Source organism: Corythoichthys intestinalis, chromosome 2 (genome assembly GCF_030265065.1).
Source record: "Corythoichthys intestinalis isolate RoL2023-P3 chromosome 2, ASM3026506v1, whole genome shotgun sequence".
Lineage (NCBI taxonomy): Eukaryota > Metazoa > Chordata > Actinopteri > Syngnathiformes > Syngnathidae > Corythoichthys > Corythoichthys intestinalis.
Window position 1 is genome coordinate 20,981,916 of NC_080396.1, and position 20,800 is coordinate 21,002,715.

Sequence of the window (20,800 nt, forward strand, 5' to 3'; positions counted from 1 at the left end):
TCAGCACCCATGAGCATTGTGTAAGTAATTACTGACGTCAACATTGGCGGGCTACTAGTTTATTTTGTGATTGAAAATTTTACAAATTTTATTAAAACGAAAACATTAAGAGGGGTTTTAATATAAAATTTCTATAACTTGTACTAACATTTTTCTTTTAAGAACTACAGGTCTTTCTATCCATGGATCGCTTTAACAGAATGTTAATAATGTTAATGGCATCTTGTTGATTTATTGTTATAATAAACAAATACAGTCCTTATGTACCGTATGTTGAATTTATATATCCATCTTGTGTCTTCTCTTTCCATTCTAACAATAATTTACAGAAAAATATGGCATATTTTATAGATGGTTTGAATTGCGATTAATTTTTAAGCTGTAATTAACTCGATTAAAAATTTTAATTGTTTGACAGCCCTAATCTCGACATAAGAATTCATTCCAGGAACTGTATTCATTTGTATGTTGAAATGGTTCTATGTCGAGTCGGATTTCCCCATGACAATACATTATAATTAGATTTGTTCCACAGCCCAAAAACCTATGATAAATCCTCAATACCGCAGGTAGGTTTCTCACAACAAAATCCGACGTGCTGCCATCTTGCAGGAAAACAATGTCATTGCCACACCTTCATAGTCGTATTTCAAGCATCTCATTATATGTTGACCGATGAAGAGTCAAATAAATGTTGTATGCCGAGAAAAAAAAAAAACGCATGGTGATGCGTTCGTATGTCGAGGTGCCACTGTATAGTTTTAACAAACTAAAAATTTTCTGTGCAATAGCAGAGCTGGGACAGGCTTGTTCACTTATTATGACCATAGATTGTCATCATTGCGCCATCAACCAGATTACCAGAGAATGTTATACTTTTTGTAGCAATGTTATAGCCTAGCAGGAGTGACAGAGAAGCCTGGCGGCCCATCAGGCTTATAAAGCACTAGGGGAACCCTAAGTGCAGAGTATCTTTATACTGTTGACACATTGCTATTGTATATAGAAAATACTGTAAATTATATAAAAAAATAAATAAATTAGGCCGAAGTGAACCAAAATTAAAAGGACAATTTGGAAACAAATGCAATATTAAAATGCATAAATATTTTTTCCCCCACTGATGATTGTTTTTTATCAAACAGCTTCTAAAATCCCACCTGCATGATCTCAAAATTTGAATGTTCTGCAAATGTCACCATCTTTAGACCAAGTCGCTTCAGCGAAAAAATAGGGGGAAACCCCCCCCCCCCCCCCCCCCCCCAAAAAAAACAAGCTGCGCCATGAACATAATACATTTACGTACTATTAAAACGGAGAACAATGGACTAAATTGACTCATTGTCCGGAAAATTTGGTAAATATTAAAATTTACTTCTGGTGTTGCACAAAATGGTCTCTCAATCAAATACAAACTATGGACCAACATTTAATGGTTTTAACTCAAAGTGCCTTTATGTCCCCCTCTCAAGAATTCTATTCACGCACTTTAATAAAAAATTGAGTGGAAGGAAAAAGTGCAACAAAACAACGCACTTCAGCAGTGCTAAAGGGCTCATCAAGGAATGATTTCCTAGGCCAGCCCAACAGTAAACAGACGAATAAATGCCAGTGCTATTACACATCTAATGCATATTCCATCCAATTTGCTGGATGAATGAATCTAGGACGTGTTATGTTCATTAACTTTTTCCTGAGACTGTTACTCATCATTCACAAAATACGTTTAAACACAGTTAAGGCAGAAAGAACCAGACTACATATTAATGGGAACTGTATATTGGATATATTATCAAAACATTTATCAACCTTCTAGAATATTTTCAAGATCCATGCAAACGTTCAAACAACAACAAGAAAAATGAAAACACTGCAAACAAAGAACAACAAACTTAGGCATGCTTATTTAAACAGCAGAGAATTTTGCTTCTAGGAAAAACTCAAAAGTGCATACTACACGTTAAACCTGTGTGTTTTTTTCAGTTTTGTATACATATATCACATATTTAATTGAGATGTTTCTCAAGTTCGTCGCCATTTTCCGCATCCAATTTTGGGATCTTCCTCTCTAGGGATATCAAGAATGACAAAACAAAATATAAATATTCTGGTGTTCACATTCATTAAACTGAGCGGGGGAAGAAAAAAATACCGAAGTGCATCTCAATTTGTCGGATGACATCCATTCCGTACTCGCTGTCCACCATGTTGATGGCGAACCCTCGCTTCCCAAAACGTCCCGTTCGGCCAATCCGGTGAAGGTACGTCTCGTGATCGGCATTGCCGTCCATGTCCACGGGGAGGTCAAAGTTGACCACCAGAGAAACCTGTACCACATCAATGCCTTCGCACCAAAGACGAAAAAAAAAGTCCTAATTTTTGTATTATTTTTTAATCTTCACAATTTAGCACTGTACTCGTTTCTTACCCCTTGAACAAACATTTGTTGTGACAAGAACTTTCTCCTTGCCATCTCGAAAGCGTTCAATGACACTGGCTCGCTGCATCACAGTTAATTCACCACTCAGCAATGCTACGCTGTGACCTTTCTTGGTCAGGTTAACAGCCAGCCAAGTCGCAATCTTTCGAGTCTACATATTAGAGGAGTTCCAAAAAATCGATTATTACATGCATCGCGATTTGACACGTGACGATTCAATTACGATTCATAAAGGCTCAAAAACGATGATTTTCCCTCATAACTTTATGACAGTCGCTCGTAGCGGAACCAAATTCAAGACACGTCTGCCGCCCGGACACCTTTAACGTACGTACGCACGTTATAATGGATGCTGCCTGTAACTGAGTGAGAGATTCACTCTTTTTCAAAAGACTGGAAAATTAATTTGTGTATGAGACAGGCAGAAACAGAAGCGCGCTGTGTTGCGCTTCTGGTCCTGCCTGTCTCACGCACGTTGTTTTTTAGAGCAAGAGGGGAGAGAGATAGTTTGTTGCTCCTCGTCTTTCAGATGTCCAGCTGTAGTTTGAAGTCATGTCAATTGAAAAATGTCCTGACTGTGTTGCTAAGACGCGTGTGCATCTACAAGAGGTGAGTACACGAACCCTCTTGTACGGTTTAGCCTTTATTGTTGTTGTTTTTGAGGTGTTAATAGTTAGCGCCGAGCACTAAGCTAATTAGCTAATTCGATAATGTGCATTTCATACACAGAACGTGTAAAACCATGATTGAGTACAGCGGTAACACTACAAACATGCGAAATAGTCCAGAAATCTGTGAAAACGAAGTATATTGGTTAAAAGAAGGCTTATTTCTTTGTTTCCAGAAAATGTGGAATTCATTCCGCCTGTGTAAATTTTATTGTATTGTTGAGTGAAATAAGTACTCCCTTTAAAATGGGTAATCTTTTTGCACTTTCTTGGGAAAAAAAAAAAAAAAAAAAAATGTTTCCATCCTGTTGAATCATCAGGATATTTTAAATTTATTAAATTCTAAATTTTATTTATTAGTAATGGAGGATGCATCGATAATCGTGATAATCTTGATAACCGTAATCATCGTCAATACCGTGATCATCGTTCAAGAATCGAATCGTAATCGAATCGAATCGTGGGGTGCCTAAGATGGCACACCCCTACTACATATGTAAAAATATACAGTATATTTAAAAAAAAAATCATTTGTCATGCTGCTACAAAGTAAAATAAAACAAAAAAAAAAAAAAAACATGATCGTGCTTAAATACACAACATTTGTTTGTGGTGAACCTGTTTTTACTTACATGGCAAAAGATCATGGCCTGTGCCACAGTCATACTCCCATAAAGGTCGCACAGAAAGGCGAACTTATCCTCCTTGCTCCTGCAGAAGACGTAAAACTGCTTGATGGTGTCCAGAGTCTCCTCCTCTCGGCGCAGGCGGATGACGTTGGCCTCGGGAACAATCAACTCTGCAAACTTCCACACCGCCTCCTCAAAGGTCGCAGAGAGGAAGAGCATCTGACAGTCTTTTGACAGCTGCCTGTATTAGTATTAGCAGACAGTAAAAAGATTATTTCAAAATTTGGGAGCCTATGTCCCATGGTCATATACTGTTGAGGCGCAGCATCTATTCAAGCAATGCTATTCTGGAACTTGCGAATGTTGTTTGTGCAACTCTAAAAATAAACATATATTCCTTTTGAGCTGTAAGTGTGATAACAGTACAAATAATGTATTTAACAACTCAGAATGTGTATGGCCCCTCGGAGGAATCTTCATTTTTTATGCCATTGTTTTTTTTTTTTTTTTTTTTGCTTTGAGTGAAACTCATTTAACTACAGGGACTGAAAGTAACTGAAAAGGGTTTTTACCATCTTAGCATTTACCTTATTTTTTGGACTAAGTCGTTTTTTTTCCCTCTCATAGTTTGCATGGGGATACGACTTATACGTAAAATGATTAGTGATGGGCAAACAAAACTGAAGCTCCGAAGTTCCTGTGACTCTCATGAACCTCCATGTTTCGAATAAAGAGTCGATGCTTGTTTCAAACGACAGCTGTCGTGTGACTGATAAATTCTGAAACTTCATTTGTCCCGAAAATGCTTCATATGTCATCAATCACGTGACCGCTCGATGATGATAATGATAGCTACATCCACTTAGAGTCAATACTATACACAAATTATGACATTTCTCATGTGCTGGTATTGCGGTAACTTATTTTTTCCCACTCTTAGATAAAAGATCCAATCCTATTGTGAACAAATGGCTTTTGTGAGACAACAAATTTTTAAGATTTACAAAAAGAGACAGAAGTCACTTAATGATACATTGTGTACAAGCACAACTTCTATTTACAAACGTGCATCATGTAGAGTTTTTATTGCATATGTTCTGGTTTGAACAATGTTTAGTGCGATTGCTTCGGTGACGTTATGAAGTGGCAACTGTAATTTCATCCTACCATAACATGTTGCAGTTTCTTCTTGCAGTGAAGCCCCTAAGCTTCTGCACAATTATCATAAGCCTTGTATCGCAAATCGTGTCGGCTATTGTGAGGTAGGGCAGGGCAATATAAAAAATATCGATATATTTTTAAATGTAATATTGAGTTAGTCAATAATGATACAGTTCAAATATGCACCTAACAGTGGTGTAATTTCAAATAAGGTACTCATGCTGTTATATATTTGTGTTTTCATTTTATTATTTGAGCAAATCTGCGTTTTTCATCAAGCAGGTGAAGAAAACTTGATTTTGGCTATTGATATTTACCTATTGTATATTGATATTAAGGGTAAATATACAGTGGGGAGAACCAGTATTTGATACACTGCCGATTTTGCTGGTTTTCCCACTTGCAAGCCATGTAGAGGTCTGTAATTTTATCATAAGCTCTCTTCAACTGTGAGGGACGGAATCTAATACAAAAATCCAGAAAATCACATTGTATAATTTTTAAATAATAAATGTGTATTTAACTGCATGAAATAAGTATTTGATACATTACCAACTAGTAAATATTTCGGCTCTTAGTTCTTTTTTAAGAACCCCTCCTGTTCTCCACTCATTACCGGAAGTAACTGCACCTGTTTGAACTTGTTACCTGTATAATAGACACCTGTTCACATGCTCAAACAAACAAACAAACAAACAAACAAACAAACAAACAAACAAACAAACAAACTCCAACCTCTCCACAATGGCCATGACCAAAGAGCTGTGTAAGGACATCAGGGATAAAAGAATAGACCTGCACAAGGCTGCGATGGGCTTCAGGAAAATAAGCAAGCAGCTTGGTGAGAAGGTAACAACTGTTGGAGCGATTATTAGAAAATGGAAGAAGTTCAAGTTGACGGTCAATCTGCCTCATTCTGGGGCTCCATGCAAGATCTCACCTCGTGGGGCATCACTGATCATGAGGAAAGTGAGGGATCAGCCCAGAACTACACGGCAGGACCTGGTCAATGACCTGAAGAGAGCTGGAACCACAGTCTCGAAGAAAACCATCGGAAACACATTACGCCGTCATGGATGAAAATCCTACACCGCATGCAAGGTCCCGCTGCTGAAGCCAGTGCATGTCCAGACACGTCTGAAGTTTGCCACTGACCATCCGGATGATCCAGAGGAGCAATGGGAGAAGGTCATGTGGTCGGATGAGACCAAAATTGAACTTTTTGGTCTAAACTCGGCTCGTCGTGTTTGGAGGAAAAAGAAGGATGAGTACAACCCCAAGAACACCATCCCAACTGTGAAACATGGAGGAGGAAACATTTTTTGGTGCTGCTTCTCTGCCAAGGGTACAGGACGACTGCACTGTTTTGAGGGGAGGATGGATGGGGTTATGTATCGCCAGATCTTGGCTGACAACCTCCTTCCTTCAGTGACAGCCCTGAAGATGGGTCGTGGCTGGGTCTTCCAGCATGACAACGACCCAAAGCACACAGCCAAGGCAACTAAAGAGTGGCTCCGTAAGAAGCATCTTAAGGTCCTGGAGTGGCCTAGCCAGTCACCAGATCTGAACCCGATAGAAAATCTATGGAGGGAGCTGAAAGGCAGCAGCCCCGAAACCTGAAGGCTCTGGAGAAGATCTGCATGGAGGAGTGGGCCAAAATCCCTGCTGCAGTGTGTGCAAACCTTGTCAAGGACTACAGGAAACGTTTGGTATCTGTAATAGCAAACACAGGTTTCTGTACCAAATATTAAGTTCGATTTTTGTGATTATTTAGACTTATTTCATGCAATTAAATGCAAATTTATTATTTAAAAATCATGTGATTTTCTGTTTTTTTGTATTAGATTCCGTCCCTCACAGTTGAAGAGAACTTATGATACAAATTAGACCTCTACATGCTTTGCAAGTGGGAAAACCAGCAAAATTGGCAGTGTATCAAATACTTGTTCTCCCCACTCTATCACCCAGCACTCAGAGGTTCCCTGACCGCTAGACTCCAATAACATTGGCTACTAGAGCTGGGAATCTTTGGGCACCTAACGATTCGATTACGATTATGATTCAGAGGCTCCGATTCGATTATAAAACGATTATTGATGCACCCCACTCCTTTTTTTTTTTTTTTTTTTTTTTAAATTTGTTTTGTACATTAGTTCCAAAATTGTTCAAAAATCCTCTCAGGCTAAACCAAACTACTATTTCAGTATCAAGTTAACATATAGCAGTAAACAAATATTCAAAAATAACAGTAAATAAAAAACTCCAGTCCCCATTCTATATCCGCAGCTTTAAACTACTTTCAATTAATTTAATGTTGTGAATCAACCGTTAAAGTTGTTAAAATTGCTCCTGTTATTCCATAATTTCTCTTTTGTCTACTTTCAACATGTGAAAGTTTTAAAACTATTTTAAAGATAGATTCAAGTCAATATTTTACCGATTTAGGAGTATTTTAGACAAAAAGTTAATTAGGTTCGCTTGGAAGGTTCGCAACAACAGCCTTGCAGGGAAGTGTACTGCTTTAAGATGGCGGCCGTTACTGACGCCCGCATCTAGTTTTTTGTAGATGTGCTGGTAACGATACCGAAGCTATAATGCATCTAGTCCTATATAAATGATATCTAGCATAACATAATGTGGCTTGTAGCAGCTTTTCGGCAGCAGTCAGGTATGTTTTTGTTTTTTTTTGTTTTTTTATCTCGTGGCATGAGTTGAGCATTGGCGTTACCCGAGGGGCCGGGTAATGAGAAGCATGATGTTTAGCTACTCTCGCTCTGTCCCTAATTGCGTACTGAAGACCGCGCGGCGCGCTGAGTGTGTCGTACTTCTGCTTTACTTGGCATATTTCAATAATCGGAATTTGGATGTTTGTGAATCGTTCTCGAATCTTCCACGGCCGAATCGCGAATAATCTAAGAATCGGAAATTTTGCACACCTCTATTGGCTACATTTACATGGACACTTTTATTTGGATTAAAAATGATCTAAATAAAAATGCTTCATATAAACACCCTATTAGGAATTTTCTAACCAGATCCCGTTCATTCAAAGATTTTATTCTGAACGAGAAGGGTGGTTTATGTCGACTGATAATCCGATTGGCGAGCATGAAAACTTTATTCCAAAATTTCAGATCAAACCGTCTTTACCCCACGTCTGTGACATCAGTATCTGCCTTTCTGTTATTCCCAGAACCAATAGAATCAGAGCAAGCAGAGGACAGGGTAGGCGTATTTTTTGCTAAACTAAACTGCTCTGTTTCCGAGACAAACACATTGTTGAAGGTATTTAAAGATCTAGGGCTGTCCCAAACGACTAATTTTCTCCCGATTAGTCAGCCGACTATTTTTACGATTAGTCGACTAATCTAATAATTAAAAAAAAAAAAAAAATTTTTAAACTAATTTAGCAATGAAATTTTTGTTGACGCTTATCAATTCACACAAAACATATTGGAACACTCAAATTATTTATTAAAGTACAAATAAACACGTAAATAAAAATAATAAATCACAAATAAACAATGAGTTCAAATGCTGATAGAATTAACTAGTGTAGCATCCCGATTGAAAAGATGGTCTCTTAAACTGATGGTTTACAACTTTTATTCCATCCTTGATGTAAACACACCGTAAGAACTACGGTGCACACAAATAAAGCAACACAATTAGAAATTAACAAAAACTTTTCACCTTTTTCCTTTTAAACCTTATTTATATATCAATGAATTGCCTATATGAATTGCCTTTGCCTTAATTTATTACCTTATCATTGACAATCTCTCCCTTGAGTACAATCACTGTATATACTGTATATATTTATGACCTTTTAACCTTATATTTTTCTATACCATAAAATAAACCATAACATGAAATAAACCTTTCAATTAGCATTAAGAACAATACTAATAGCACTTACAGGCCCATTGTCAATGAAACATTATTATTTAGTAAGGCGACAGCACCCTCTGGTGTACAAAAAATGAAAAAAAAAAAAAAATTACAAACTGGGTGAATGCGCTTGAGGTGTTTATTCACGGCCGACGTGCAGCCAAGCTTGGCATTGAAGAGAAAGGACAGAAGAGTGTACTCTCCTTTGTTTCTTTGAAATAAGGCAATGTTTTGGACACTCTGGTGCGCATTTTTTGGCTTTGTGCCGCTTTCCCCGCTTGCAAACAGAGCATCCGACATTCTAACTTTCCACGCATATATTTTTTTAACCCTTCATTTATCCGACATTCTAACTTTCCACGCATATATTTTTTTAACCCTTCATTAACCGTCGACGGGATGTTGTGCTCGTCGACGGATTTACGTCATCGATGACGTCGACTATGTCGACTAGTCGGGACAGCTCTATAAAGATCCTAAAATTGGCGAGAGACTTTGTGCTAGAAAAAAAATATACGAAATGACGCTAACGTTTAATGTTGAAATGGACAGAAAGATGCTTTGCTGACACGGAAGTAGCCATTTGCCGATTACCGGTTTCAAGGTTTACCATGGTATGAAAACGTCACAGTTTTAAATACCACAAAAAAATTCCATCATACAGTCGTACAGTATTATCCATTTTTTATGTCCGAAAAAAAAAGTCTAGTATGGGAGTTTTTCGGCTACGGAAAAGAAACCAACGGCCGCAGCTTAGAGGAGGAAGGACAGCCGACGTGCAGGCAATACCTCCAACATGATTTCACATTTACGTGACCATCATCCGTCACTTTACACAAAATTTAAGTAAAAACTGTCATGAATGTTTCCCACCAGGTACGAGAGCTCACACCAGCGTGTTTTGTGTGTCTAGCGATGGTAAAACAAATACTATAACGTAAGGTTGCTAGCATTCCAAGACGTCTAACTAGTTTACTCTCTTTTAGCGTGCTTTTGTAAAGTCTTACGCCATAGTAAACATCTGTTCAAAATAAAATTTTAATAATACAGCCTGTGGTGTTTTTTGTCAATTTTGTGTTGAGAGATGATTGGTGGGTGTGTCTAAAGTGTAAATAATGATTCGAGTCATACACATCTCTTGCCCTCACCATTAGTAGTAGTGGTACATTAACCCAGAAAAGGTGAATATACTCACATTCCTGCATCATAACTTGGACTGAGAGAGAAATATGTAGAAAATGAGCAAATCTCTAAAAATGTTGAGATGGAGCTTTAAAGTCAATGAAGTGCCTGCGATATATTATTTTACTTAGAAATGTTTTTACTTTATGGAAAAATATTTTTGTATTAATGTTTAGCAACTTGAGCTGTAGCATTAGTCTATAAGTTCTATTTATTTCAATTTTATTTAAAATGTTATTTTTTAAATTTTATTTTATTTTATTCATGTTGATGTTCCAATTTGCAAATATGTTGTGAAAAAAAAATTCCTGTCCAATGGGAAAAAAATGTAACACATTCATTTCAAAATAACACATTTTAGAGCTATAATTGCAACACCGTGATACTGTGAAACTGCGGTATTTTTGCTTAAAGTTATCATAAAGTCAAAATCTCATACCGGCACATGCCTACACGGCAGTCAGTAGGGCTTCTACCATTTCTGGTGTATTTGGTCGTACTACCTTCAAAACTGTGAGAAAGATGAATCTTGCCACATCCTTACCTTGGTTTACCATATTTGTAATCACAAGTACTTCATGTAATTTTGTTGCCATGGCAAAAATAGACGTGGACTTAGCTTTCATGTCAAAGTAATTTGTTCCAACCAAAGGTCTGATACATTAACATACAAGTCCTAATCGGATCAATATTATTTAGAAATAAAGTGAAAACAAGTGCAACCAATCATAATTTTAATCTGAAAAACTGATCAAATTAAAGAAAATTGTCCATGTAAATTTAGCCATTGTTGATTCATAACTATGTTAAATGCAACCAATACGTAACAAGTTTGCTTTAAGCAAAATAATCTCCAGTCGTCCAACTTCTATTTGAACTGAAATCTTACGAATGTGTCACAGTATGATTGTTCAATCTTTGTCTCATCTGACCAGAATGAAGATGGAGGGCACTGTGCTTACCTTTAAAGCAGACATTTTATGTAACCTTTTACAGATCTGTAAATTAACAACCCTTTCTGGCTGCCGTATGCATTAAAAAAATGGTTGTCGGACAACTAATGATCCACTTATCCATCTATTTACGTGTCCGTGATTGTCCTGACCTGTGAATGCGGATGCTCTGGTCACGATGGCCTTGAGTGGAAATCATTACGTCAGCCTCATCCAGCACAAACATGGTGATCTTTTTGGGATCAATCATCTTAAACTTGGTGCACCAATCCAGGATGGTGCCAGGTGTTCCAACCACAATCTGCTCTTGCAACTGCTTCCCTCGCTCCACTGAGCAAAAACCAAGTGACAAGGCAAAATTGTTTATTTCAGTCAGGTGGCAGAAAGAATGTTAATTATCTTACTTTTGTTGCCTCTAATGGCGTATGCTAGTTTGACTTCAGGGCAATGTTTGCCCATCTGCTCCATCACTTGTCCAATCTGCAGGGCAAGTTCGTATGTTGGCGCGATACAAAGAGCCTAGTTTTAAAAAAAACAACAAAAACACCACAGTCAATAAATTAAAATATCAGCAGCAGGTCACATGGCTTACCTGAGTCCACTTATTGGCAGAGTTCACATGGCTGAGCATGGCCAGAGAAAAGGCAGCAGTTTTGCCTGTGCCTGACTGTGACTGGGCAATTAAATTCTGAGGTCTGGAATCAAAGAAAAAGTTCAAGTGATATTTTATTAGTTAGATTAGGTTTGACCGATTTTCAGCACCCTATACGATTCATTGAAAAATATTACTAGTAAAACAACAAAAATATCTTATTGTTTGTGGGATGACAGTGAACCCCTGTATATTTGTGGTGGTTAGACCATCACACATTTTCTTTCTCCTCCTATATTCACTGAAAGTACATCTACTAGGATGTCCCGATTAGATTATGTTGCCGACTCAACCTAACTCTCTGTCATGATAAGAACTGTACAAAATGAAAATAATGTCTGGGTGACAACTAACCTAACTAACCTGTAAACAAAACCAAGTGTATCCAAAACAAAGGAGAGTAAAAAAAATACGAAAAGAACTCAAAGCTAATGCAAACAGAACTCAACCAGACATCACAAGGACAGATAATCATTATGCTCTGTAAGTGTACAGTCAGTTTTAATAGTAGTATTGTGACATTCTGTAAAGACATGGAACTGGTCAGTTGGTCACTGAGTGGCCTGGACAAGATCTCTACAATGCGATCAGAAACTGGACAATGCGCCTGCCCGGGAAACACTTTCAAGTCTGGATATATGGTGGGAAGCAGGGGAAAATGGCGGCCGCTGTGTCTGACCACACTCGAAGTTGAAGACATCGAGGATGTGTATCTTTTTGTTGCGCAGCTGGCTACAATTCTTCTGCAGGAGCTTGGGGTCCACTTGATTCGTCGAATCATCATGAAAGTGTTAGAAAGCCAAAAGAAATGAATGGAATTGGCCACTACTGCGGCCAGCGCTATCGCTGGAGTGCACACCAGCCTCACATATTACAGGTGAAGAATGACCTACCGGCATCCAACACTGCCACAACCAGAATGGTAATGAAAATTACTACGGAGCTGTGAAACCTGGAGATCAATGTTTGTCAGAATGCAGCAAGGAATGAAAACCACAACGAGGATTTAATCAAAGAAATGGGGTGGCGGACACAGCCTGCCATCGGTCCTGAGCTATTCCCTATTTTCTGGATCGAATCAACTGAATGAACTAACCTCTGAATTTAACCTCTGGATTTAATCAACATAATGAGCATATCACCGCGATTGACAAGGACTGTTGGGAAAATGAACAATAAAGGGGAGGGGAAAACAAAACAAAACCTTGTAATCACTACACAATCTGAAATGTCAAAAATTGTTATTCGATCATTTCTGCGTCCTATGGTATACTTGGGGCGGGATTCAATAAGCTTCGGCTTCTCCCGTCTGCCCTTTTATTTTTTTGGGGTTGATTTAAATGTAAACACATATGATTATTGAGTATGTTTGTTTGGAATTGTCATGCCTGAAGGGAAAATAAATAAAGAAGATTAAGTGATCAGAAATTGGGTCAGATCACGACATCTTCAGAGGAACATCATTGGGTAATTTAAAAAAAAAAAAATATCAAGTTTAAAATGTATATAATATTTTTTCTATTTAAATAATAACTCATAAACTGCAATTGATGGCGATGGATGTCCAATCCACTTTGACTGGGAGGTCTCGCAGTGACCGCGACCAGCGCCTCAGTCAAATTGAATTGGACATCTATCGCTGTCAATAGCAGTGCGACAAGATCACTGCCTGCTACCCTTTCCCAGTCGAATGGGATTAGATGTATATTACTTTAACTATATAATTCTATAACCTAACAAAATAATCCAGATGTATAAGGCTATTGCAGAAATATATATATTAGGGCTGTCAAAATTATCGCGTTAACGGGCGGAAATTAATTTTTTAAATTAATCACGTTAAAATATTTGACGCAATTAACGCACATGCCCCGCTCAAACAGATTAAAATGTCAGTGTCATGTCCATTTGTTACTTGTGTTTTTTGGTGTTTTTTCGCCCTCTGCTGGCTGCTTGGCGCTTTTATGGGGTTAAGCACCATCCATGAGCATTGTGTAATTATTGACATCAACAATGGCGAGCTACTAGTTTATTTTTTGTTTGAAAATTTTACAATTTTTTTTAAAACGAAAACATTAAGAGGGGTTTTAATATAGAATTTCTATAACTTGTACTAACATTTATCTTTTAAGAACTACAAGTCTTTCTATCCATGGATCGCTTTAACAGAATGTTAATAATGTTAATGCCATGTTGTTGATTTGTTATAATAAACAAATACAGTACTTATGTACAGTATGTTGAATGTATATATGCGCCTTGTGTCTTATCTTTCCATTCCAACAATAATTTACAGAAAAATATGGCATATTTTATAGATGGTTTGAATTGAATTGAGATTAATTAATTTTTAAGAGGTGATTAACTCGATTAAAAATTTTTAATTATTTGACAGCCCTAAAATATATACAATAAGCCTGTCACGATATGCAGTAAGTCAATTTATCGCACGGTAAATAAAAATGAGCGTGGTAACTTTCCCGGCTGCAATTTATGGCCGCTTGCGTGCATACATTTGTGTGCGTGTTTGAGTGTGCGTGTTGATTGCAGGATTTACTGTAGTGATGCAACGATTAATCGATTAACTCGAGTATTTGATTAGAAGAAAAATATTTGAATTTTGCTGCTTTGAATATTCCTTTAATTAAAAGTGGCGTTGCAATGGTTTGTTTTGAAAGTGTTTGCATTTCATTTTATTAATTTCGGTGGATACACTGCCCTCTACTCTGCCTCATTTCATATGGCTGAATGCAGCTGCTCCCTGTTAAAACCAACATAAGCCATTTTTTTGTTTGAGCTGATGTTTTTTTTTATGCATTCGTAATTTTATTTAAAGGTATATTTTGCTGTTTTTTGAGGGAATATGTGTTTGAACTATTAAGAGCATTGTAAAAAAAAAAAAACGTTGGCATTTTACAGCATTTAAGCTAGCGGACATTTGTTTTGTAAGTTAGCCAACTGTTTTTTTGTTGTACATATATCTTTTTTTTTTTTTTTTTTTTTTTTTTAAATACCGTTGGTCCGAGGTCAGGTATTTTAATGTTTTATGTTCCTTATCCGATTACTCGATTATTCGAACTAACTAGTTCATCGATAAATCGGCTACTAACATAATGGATAGCTGCAGCCCCAGTTCACTGTATATCAAAACAGGCTAATAAATTTCGCCTTGTTATCAATAGTTTCCCTTTGAAACAGAAAAAAAATGTTAGACACAATAAACAACAATTTAATTTTGGTCTTAAACATTTTAACAAAATTGAGAAGCTACTGCAGCTTGGTAGCCAATACCAAGAAAGTGCAATCACAGTAATAGGATTTCATGCACAATTTTGAGCTGAAATAATAACTTTGATCTTGGTAAGAAATAAATGGCAGAGAGAAAAAAAAAAAACACTCATCCCATTTTTGTTAAGTGAAGCGAACTTTCTACCGTAAAAGATTGACTCACGGCTGTGCCAGCATCATTGGAAGAGCTTTCTCCTGAATCATAGAAGGCCTGTTAAAGCCCATGCCATAGACACCCATCAACAGCTCCGGTTTCCTATTCATGCAAGGAGGGGAGGGGGGGATGAGAGCAAACATTAGTCTCAATGGGAAAGTAGTGGGAGTAGTGTGCGAAATGATAACATCACTGGCACAGACATCGCTGTACATTTGGGACTACTGCTGCACTGGTTCCACATTTGCCAATTTTCAAGAACCTATTCTTTGTTATTCACAGAAAAACTCACCTTTTTGCTGATTTTATGCTCAGGCCAAAATCTAACAATACTCCTTTGAAAACATCTTGCTGTCAAGTACCGTACTGGCCTGAATATAAGACGGCCTTGATTATAAGACGACCCACTCTTTTTCAAGACTCAAGTTTGAAAAAAGACTTTTTGAACACCAAATTATTTTTTATACAGAAAATAATTACAGTACATCCGAAACAAATGATTATAACAATATATTTGAGAGAAAAAGCATGTTATTTTGCCTCTTTTAAATCTTAATATCTGAACATTTAAATATGTAAACTAAAGTGCAATCACATTCGTAAATGAATGGCTTCTGGTTTTTGAAATGTAAATAAATCAATCTATTGTGATAAAACAACTAAAATTGCAATAACTGCATTAACCATCAAAGTGAAGTCTAACTGTAACTGTAGTCTTTAAACAAATCCGAATAAGGAAAAACATTGCAATTAAATAATGCAAACTGGTTAAACTGAAAAGAGTAGCTGAGATCCGTCATGAGAGAACATCGCTTCAATGATATCTGGCACCATGTAGCGTCGTTAATGGGGAGAGTAGCTGAGATCTGTCATGACAGAACATCTCTTCAATGATATCTGGCGCCATCTAGCGTCATGAATAAGTATAATGTCTAGACCGCGAATTAATGATGACCCCCTCATTTTCAGTGTTATTTCAATGCAAAAAACACCATCTTATATTCGGGCCAATACGGTAACTTATGGTACTGTATGAGACTAACGTAGTGCTTTGCCAACATCTTTGTGTCAGGGCTCGGACCCTAAAAAAATATTTTTTTCTAGGAAAAACAAGTGAAAATAGTCAAGAAATGCAATTAACAGGATTCCTACGGATTTCAACAGGTTTTAAGACCACTTAGAACAACATTTAATGGCATTTGTAGGGACAATTTCACATCCTTGCAAAAAAGGTCGGGAAATGCCTAGAGACTAGAGATCGACATATATGGGTTTTTCAGGACCGATACAGATTATTAGTAGTTAGAAGGGCCAAAAACAGATATTTGAAGCAGATATTCATTTGCAGTAAAAGTGTAAAAATTGGCGTGGAAAAAAAAAAAAAAAAAAAAAAAAAAAAAAAAAAAATCATAATGCAAGCAGTGAACTTGATTGATGTTTAATGAATCACACAAATAGAAAATAATAGTGAATATTAGGGGTGGTGTGGTTCAGAGGTAGTCGTTCCCAAACCTAGAGGTTCTGAATTCGATTCTCTGCCCTGATGACCGCGTCTAAGTCCCGAGTAGGTAAATGAGGATATAGTGTGAAGCGCTTTTAAGGCCTTAAAAAGGTATGGAGGCACAAAACGTGTAATAAGTGTAACTCCATTTACCATTACCACTTAACCAGAGGTCAGGGTGAATGCTCGTGCAGGAGAGAGGTGCAGCTGCATCTGAGCCAAAATAACCCAGTTTTAAATGGATTTTTTCATATCGGCCGGTCAGATTTTAAAAAATCCATCAATTTTCCAAAATATCGGCGCCGATAATCGGCCTATCTGTAATACAGACACAATGTTTATTTTTACTCCCTTTACTGCCCAAATGCCTTAGTAGCATTGGCCTGTATGGCAACGGAGCCCTCTCCCTACCAATCTCAAGCATGGTGGAGGAGTACAAATGTGCCAAAACAAGGCTGGAGATGACCCTCACAGAATCCCGAGATCCATTCGTCAGAGGTGCTGCTCCAACCCTAGCAACGGGGAGGAAATGGAAGCCATCTGCAGCAGTCGCATTTGCAAAGACCGCCCTGAGACACCGGGATATAGTGGGGCACGTCCAACATGGCAGAGGGGGCCTTGGATTGGAAGCAACAACACCCACGTGGCAAAAGGCTACTCCAACCGAACGGCGGCACATGGTAGAGGGTGTATTGTGTTAAGTGGCCGAAACACCTGATGAAGCTGGGGTACACAACTGATGATGTGTCGAGCTGGTGGCACCGCTCGATCAGTGACTAAGTCCACCCCACCCAAGAGGACCTCAACTGCTGTGCTGATTAATTTACTTTGGGATCTATAACAACTAGTCCTATTAAGAAGCCTGGACATTTCTCAAAACACAATTTCACACAATACAGTTGCAATTAAAATTTGAAAGAATTTAAGATATACTGTAACAAAATTCAATGACTTTTTAGACATCCCAAGATTAATAAAATATACATATCAAATTGCTTAGACGTGTTACAATTGGGAGTGGGAACCTATTGGTACCTCACGATACGATACGATTTGCAATACAAACCTCACGATAACAATGTCACGATATGGCGATACTACGATTAGCGATACATTGGTCAGGAAATCATTCTGGGATATTCTACAAACAACTAATAAACAGAAAACAAGCTTCTGCTGTGAATTGGAATGTGTTTATCACTAATAGACGTCCAATCCTTTTGAAGTGGGAGGGATGGCAGCGAATGAACGAATTGAACGTCTATGGGCGTCAGTGGCAGCCAATGCCAGGCAATGAGGTAATTTTGGGCCATTTAAGGTCATTTCCCTGTGTATTTTCAGTTACTGTCTGTTGATTTTGGGGTATTTTATGGATCACTTCCTGTTTAGAGTTCGAGAACAAGAAGTAACCTGAAAATCACTCAAATGAATAGGCAGTGACTCAAACTCAACAGAAAATGACCTGTAAATGCCCTAAAATGAACAGCAAGTGACCTGTAAATGTCCTTAAAATCGGACAGAATGACTGTGAATGCTCTGGTTTCGAAAGAACGAACGTTCCCAATCTAAATGGATTGGGTGTCGAACACCGTCAATGCAGCCTTAGGGGCAGTTTACATGGCGACTCTGCGACACGAAGACGCAATGACTATGTTGCGGAGTATGCCTCGCGTGCATATGGTGTCGTCGAAGACAGAAGGGGAAGACGAAAAATTCTGAATCCTGCCTCCCAAGTGGAAGAATTCGATTGCGGGGGCCATCTCCGCATGCATATCAAAGGCTCCCGCGGCGCGACACCGCGCCGATAACGTCAGCACTCGTACACGTCACATTGGGCGTGCGCAGCGGTGCTACTAAACATTAAAAACAGCAAATATGGCAGAATGTCGGCTTTAATTTAGTTTGAAATATTTTTAAATTAAATATGTTGAATGTTTCCATTTTTGCGCCTTTTTGAACAAAAGAAAAATGCCATCGCTTCCAGTGGGCGGGCATATTTTTTTCCGGGCTGCGGAACTTTGGTGGAGTAAAAAGTGCATCATTCGCTGTCGCCTTGTAAATCTGCACTGCACCCTAGGGCCTGGCATGAATACTACATCGTTTTCATGCGGAATTGCAACATTGTTCGAATGGAGACGGGCCCATACAAATGCAACATGAAATTTTTCGTCTTCTCGGAGAGTCACCATGTAAACGGCCCCTTAGAATTAACCGAGACACTATTATGGTGGAAGATTTTGGTAGCAACTTGTTGGTTCATTTTTATTTTTTTTAAGACACTAACACCTTTTTAAAACAATATCTCGATTCTTGTGGCAGGAGCAAATCGATAACCTTTTGGGATACAAGGTATCACGATATAGCACCATTTCGATATTTTGTCACATCCTTGGTTACAATTAGGAGTGGGAACCTCTTGGTACCTCCCTATATGATACGGTTTGCGATACAAAGCTCACGATAACGATCTGACGATTCGGCGATATGACGATTATTGATACATTGGTCAGGAAATCATTTAAGGATATTCTAAAACAACTAATAAACAGAAAAATGTGAATTGGAATGAGTTTATCACTGGTAGACGTCCAATCCATTTGAACTGGGAGGGCTGCCATCCCTCCCACTTCAAACAGATTGAACATCTATGGCTGTCAGTAGCAGCCGATGCCAGGCAATGAGGTCATTTTGAGCCATTTAAGGTCATTTACCTGTTGGTTTTCAGTTACTTCCTGTTGGTTTTGGGGTATTTTATGGGTCACTTCCTGTTCATTTTGTTTTACAGACCTGGGAATCACCCAAATGAATAGGCAGCGACTCAAACTCAACAGGAAATGACCTGGAAATGCCCTAAAATGAACAGCAAGTGACCTATAAATGCCCTGAAAATCTGACAGAATGACTGTGAATTCTCTGGTTTCGAATGAACGAACGTTCCCAGTCTAAGTGGATTGGGTGTCGAGCACCGTCAAGGTAGGCTTAGAGTTAACCGAGACACTACTATGGTGGAAGATTTTGGTAGCAATTTGCTGGTACTTTTTTTTTTTAAGCCATTGACACCTTTTTATAATGATATTTCGATTCTTGCAGGAGCATATCGATAACCTTTTGTGATACAAAGTATCACGATATATCGCCATTTCGATATTTTGTCACACCCCTAGTTACAATGGTCTGCAAAATTTTGGAAAATATCTGCTTCAGAGATTAAAATAAAAAGAAAAATGCCAAACCATCCATGATGTGGAGCCATGGATTTGAAAATAAAAATATTTTTTAATATCCTGAAAAGTACTGATTTTGCCCAACAATACCAATATTCTTGTTTTAAAAATGGTTTGGTTTTCTTCCTTTAAAAAAAAAAAAAAAAATGTCAAATGTACCATGACTAATTTAGGGGTTCACCTTACAAATAGCTGTTGTTAATTGATTCCTTTTCTGGAATTGGGGTTTTTCAGGCCTTTAGGTGTACTTGTGCACTTTGTGCAATGGCATATGCAGACTCACAGGCGCAACTCCTCGAAGGTCTTGACAGAGAAAAGCGGGGATGTGGGGTCCCGCTGTAACACCTCCACTTCATTTCTGCTCCTCACTAGAGCGCGGCGGATCATTTTATTGAGCAGGGATACTTCAGCTGGGTCCACTTTGTCACCTTCCATCTTTCCATGGCGGTCACGTTTGCCCATCTCGAAATTTCCTGTACAACCGCCATATATAAAATAAGCCATTATCTGATGAATAAAGGAGTGAAAACCTGGGATATATTTACGCTACCGTTTACATCTCTGGTCATTAACCGTGGGCGATTCGCAAGACTCATACTTTTTGTGGGCTCAATCTGTTGAGAAAAACACGACGTTAGTTTTGATATCGAAAGCACGAGGCAAACTTTTAGCTAGCGCACATTTAGGCCCCTAAATGCAGGATAGTTAGCGACCTATTTAAAAAAAAATCACCTGCACGCGCGCAGTGTTGGCCTCCTGAATGTCTGCCTCGTGGGCCCACGAGTCCGTGAACATTTCTCGAGAATTTTGGATGCTATAAGCTTCTGACTTTCAGTAAAAGTTTGGCGTGGCCTTATGTCCGGTGTGGTGAGGTGAGGTGACAAATAATTTGTACCGACGAGAAACGACCGCAACCTGGCAGACTGCACAATTTGTGATGGTGATGCCTTCACAGACATCCGGGAAATTGGGTTGAACACATGTCTCTTCCAGGAGGTGAGGGGTTGGGTTGAGTGATTTTGATTGACTTGATTGAGTTTATATTAAGTTTCCCTCC

At 38.2% G+C, this 20,800-nt stretch overlaps 1 protein-coding gene across 1 annotated transcript; it reads right to left on the bottom strand.

The window, feature by feature from the left end:
* Window positions 1–1,462: 1,462 nt before the first annotated feature.
* ddx19a (DEAD-box helicase 19a) lies at window positions 1,463–20,698 on the bottom strand. The gene is made up of 11 exons (XM_057826998.1): window positions 20,476–20,698; window positions 20,294–20,357; window positions 20,027–20,216; window positions 15,028–15,120; window positions 11,517–11,619; window positions 11,329–11,443; window positions 11,077–11,254; window positions 3,741–3,978; window positions 2,429–2,591; window positions 2,153–2,344; window positions 1,463–2,068 (listed from the first exon to the last, which is right to left on the bottom strand). The coding sequence occupies exons 1-11, from the start codon at window positions 20,536–20,538 to the stop codon at window positions 2,007–2,009; spliced, it is 1,461 nt and encodes a 486-aa protein (XP_057682981.1). The 5' UTR covers window positions 20,539–20,698; the 3' UTR covers window positions 1,463–2,006.
* Window positions 20,699–20,800: the final 102 nt, after the last annotated feature.

Bases quoted from the DNA above. Each gene is read 5' to 3' on its own strand.
- ddx19a (XM_057826998.1), bottom strand. From the start codon at position 20,538: ATGTTCACGGACTCGTGGGCCCACGAGGCAGACATTCAGGAGGCCAAC. The intron at 15,121-20,026 runs GTGAGTCTGCAT...TTGCATGAATAG, and splicing joins ACCTTCGAGGAGTTGCGCCT to GAAACCGGAGCTGTTGATGG. The intron at 2,592-3,740 runs GTAAGTAAAAAC...TCTAATATGTAG, and splicing joins AGGCCATGATCTTTTGCCAT to ACTCGAAAGATTGCGACTTG.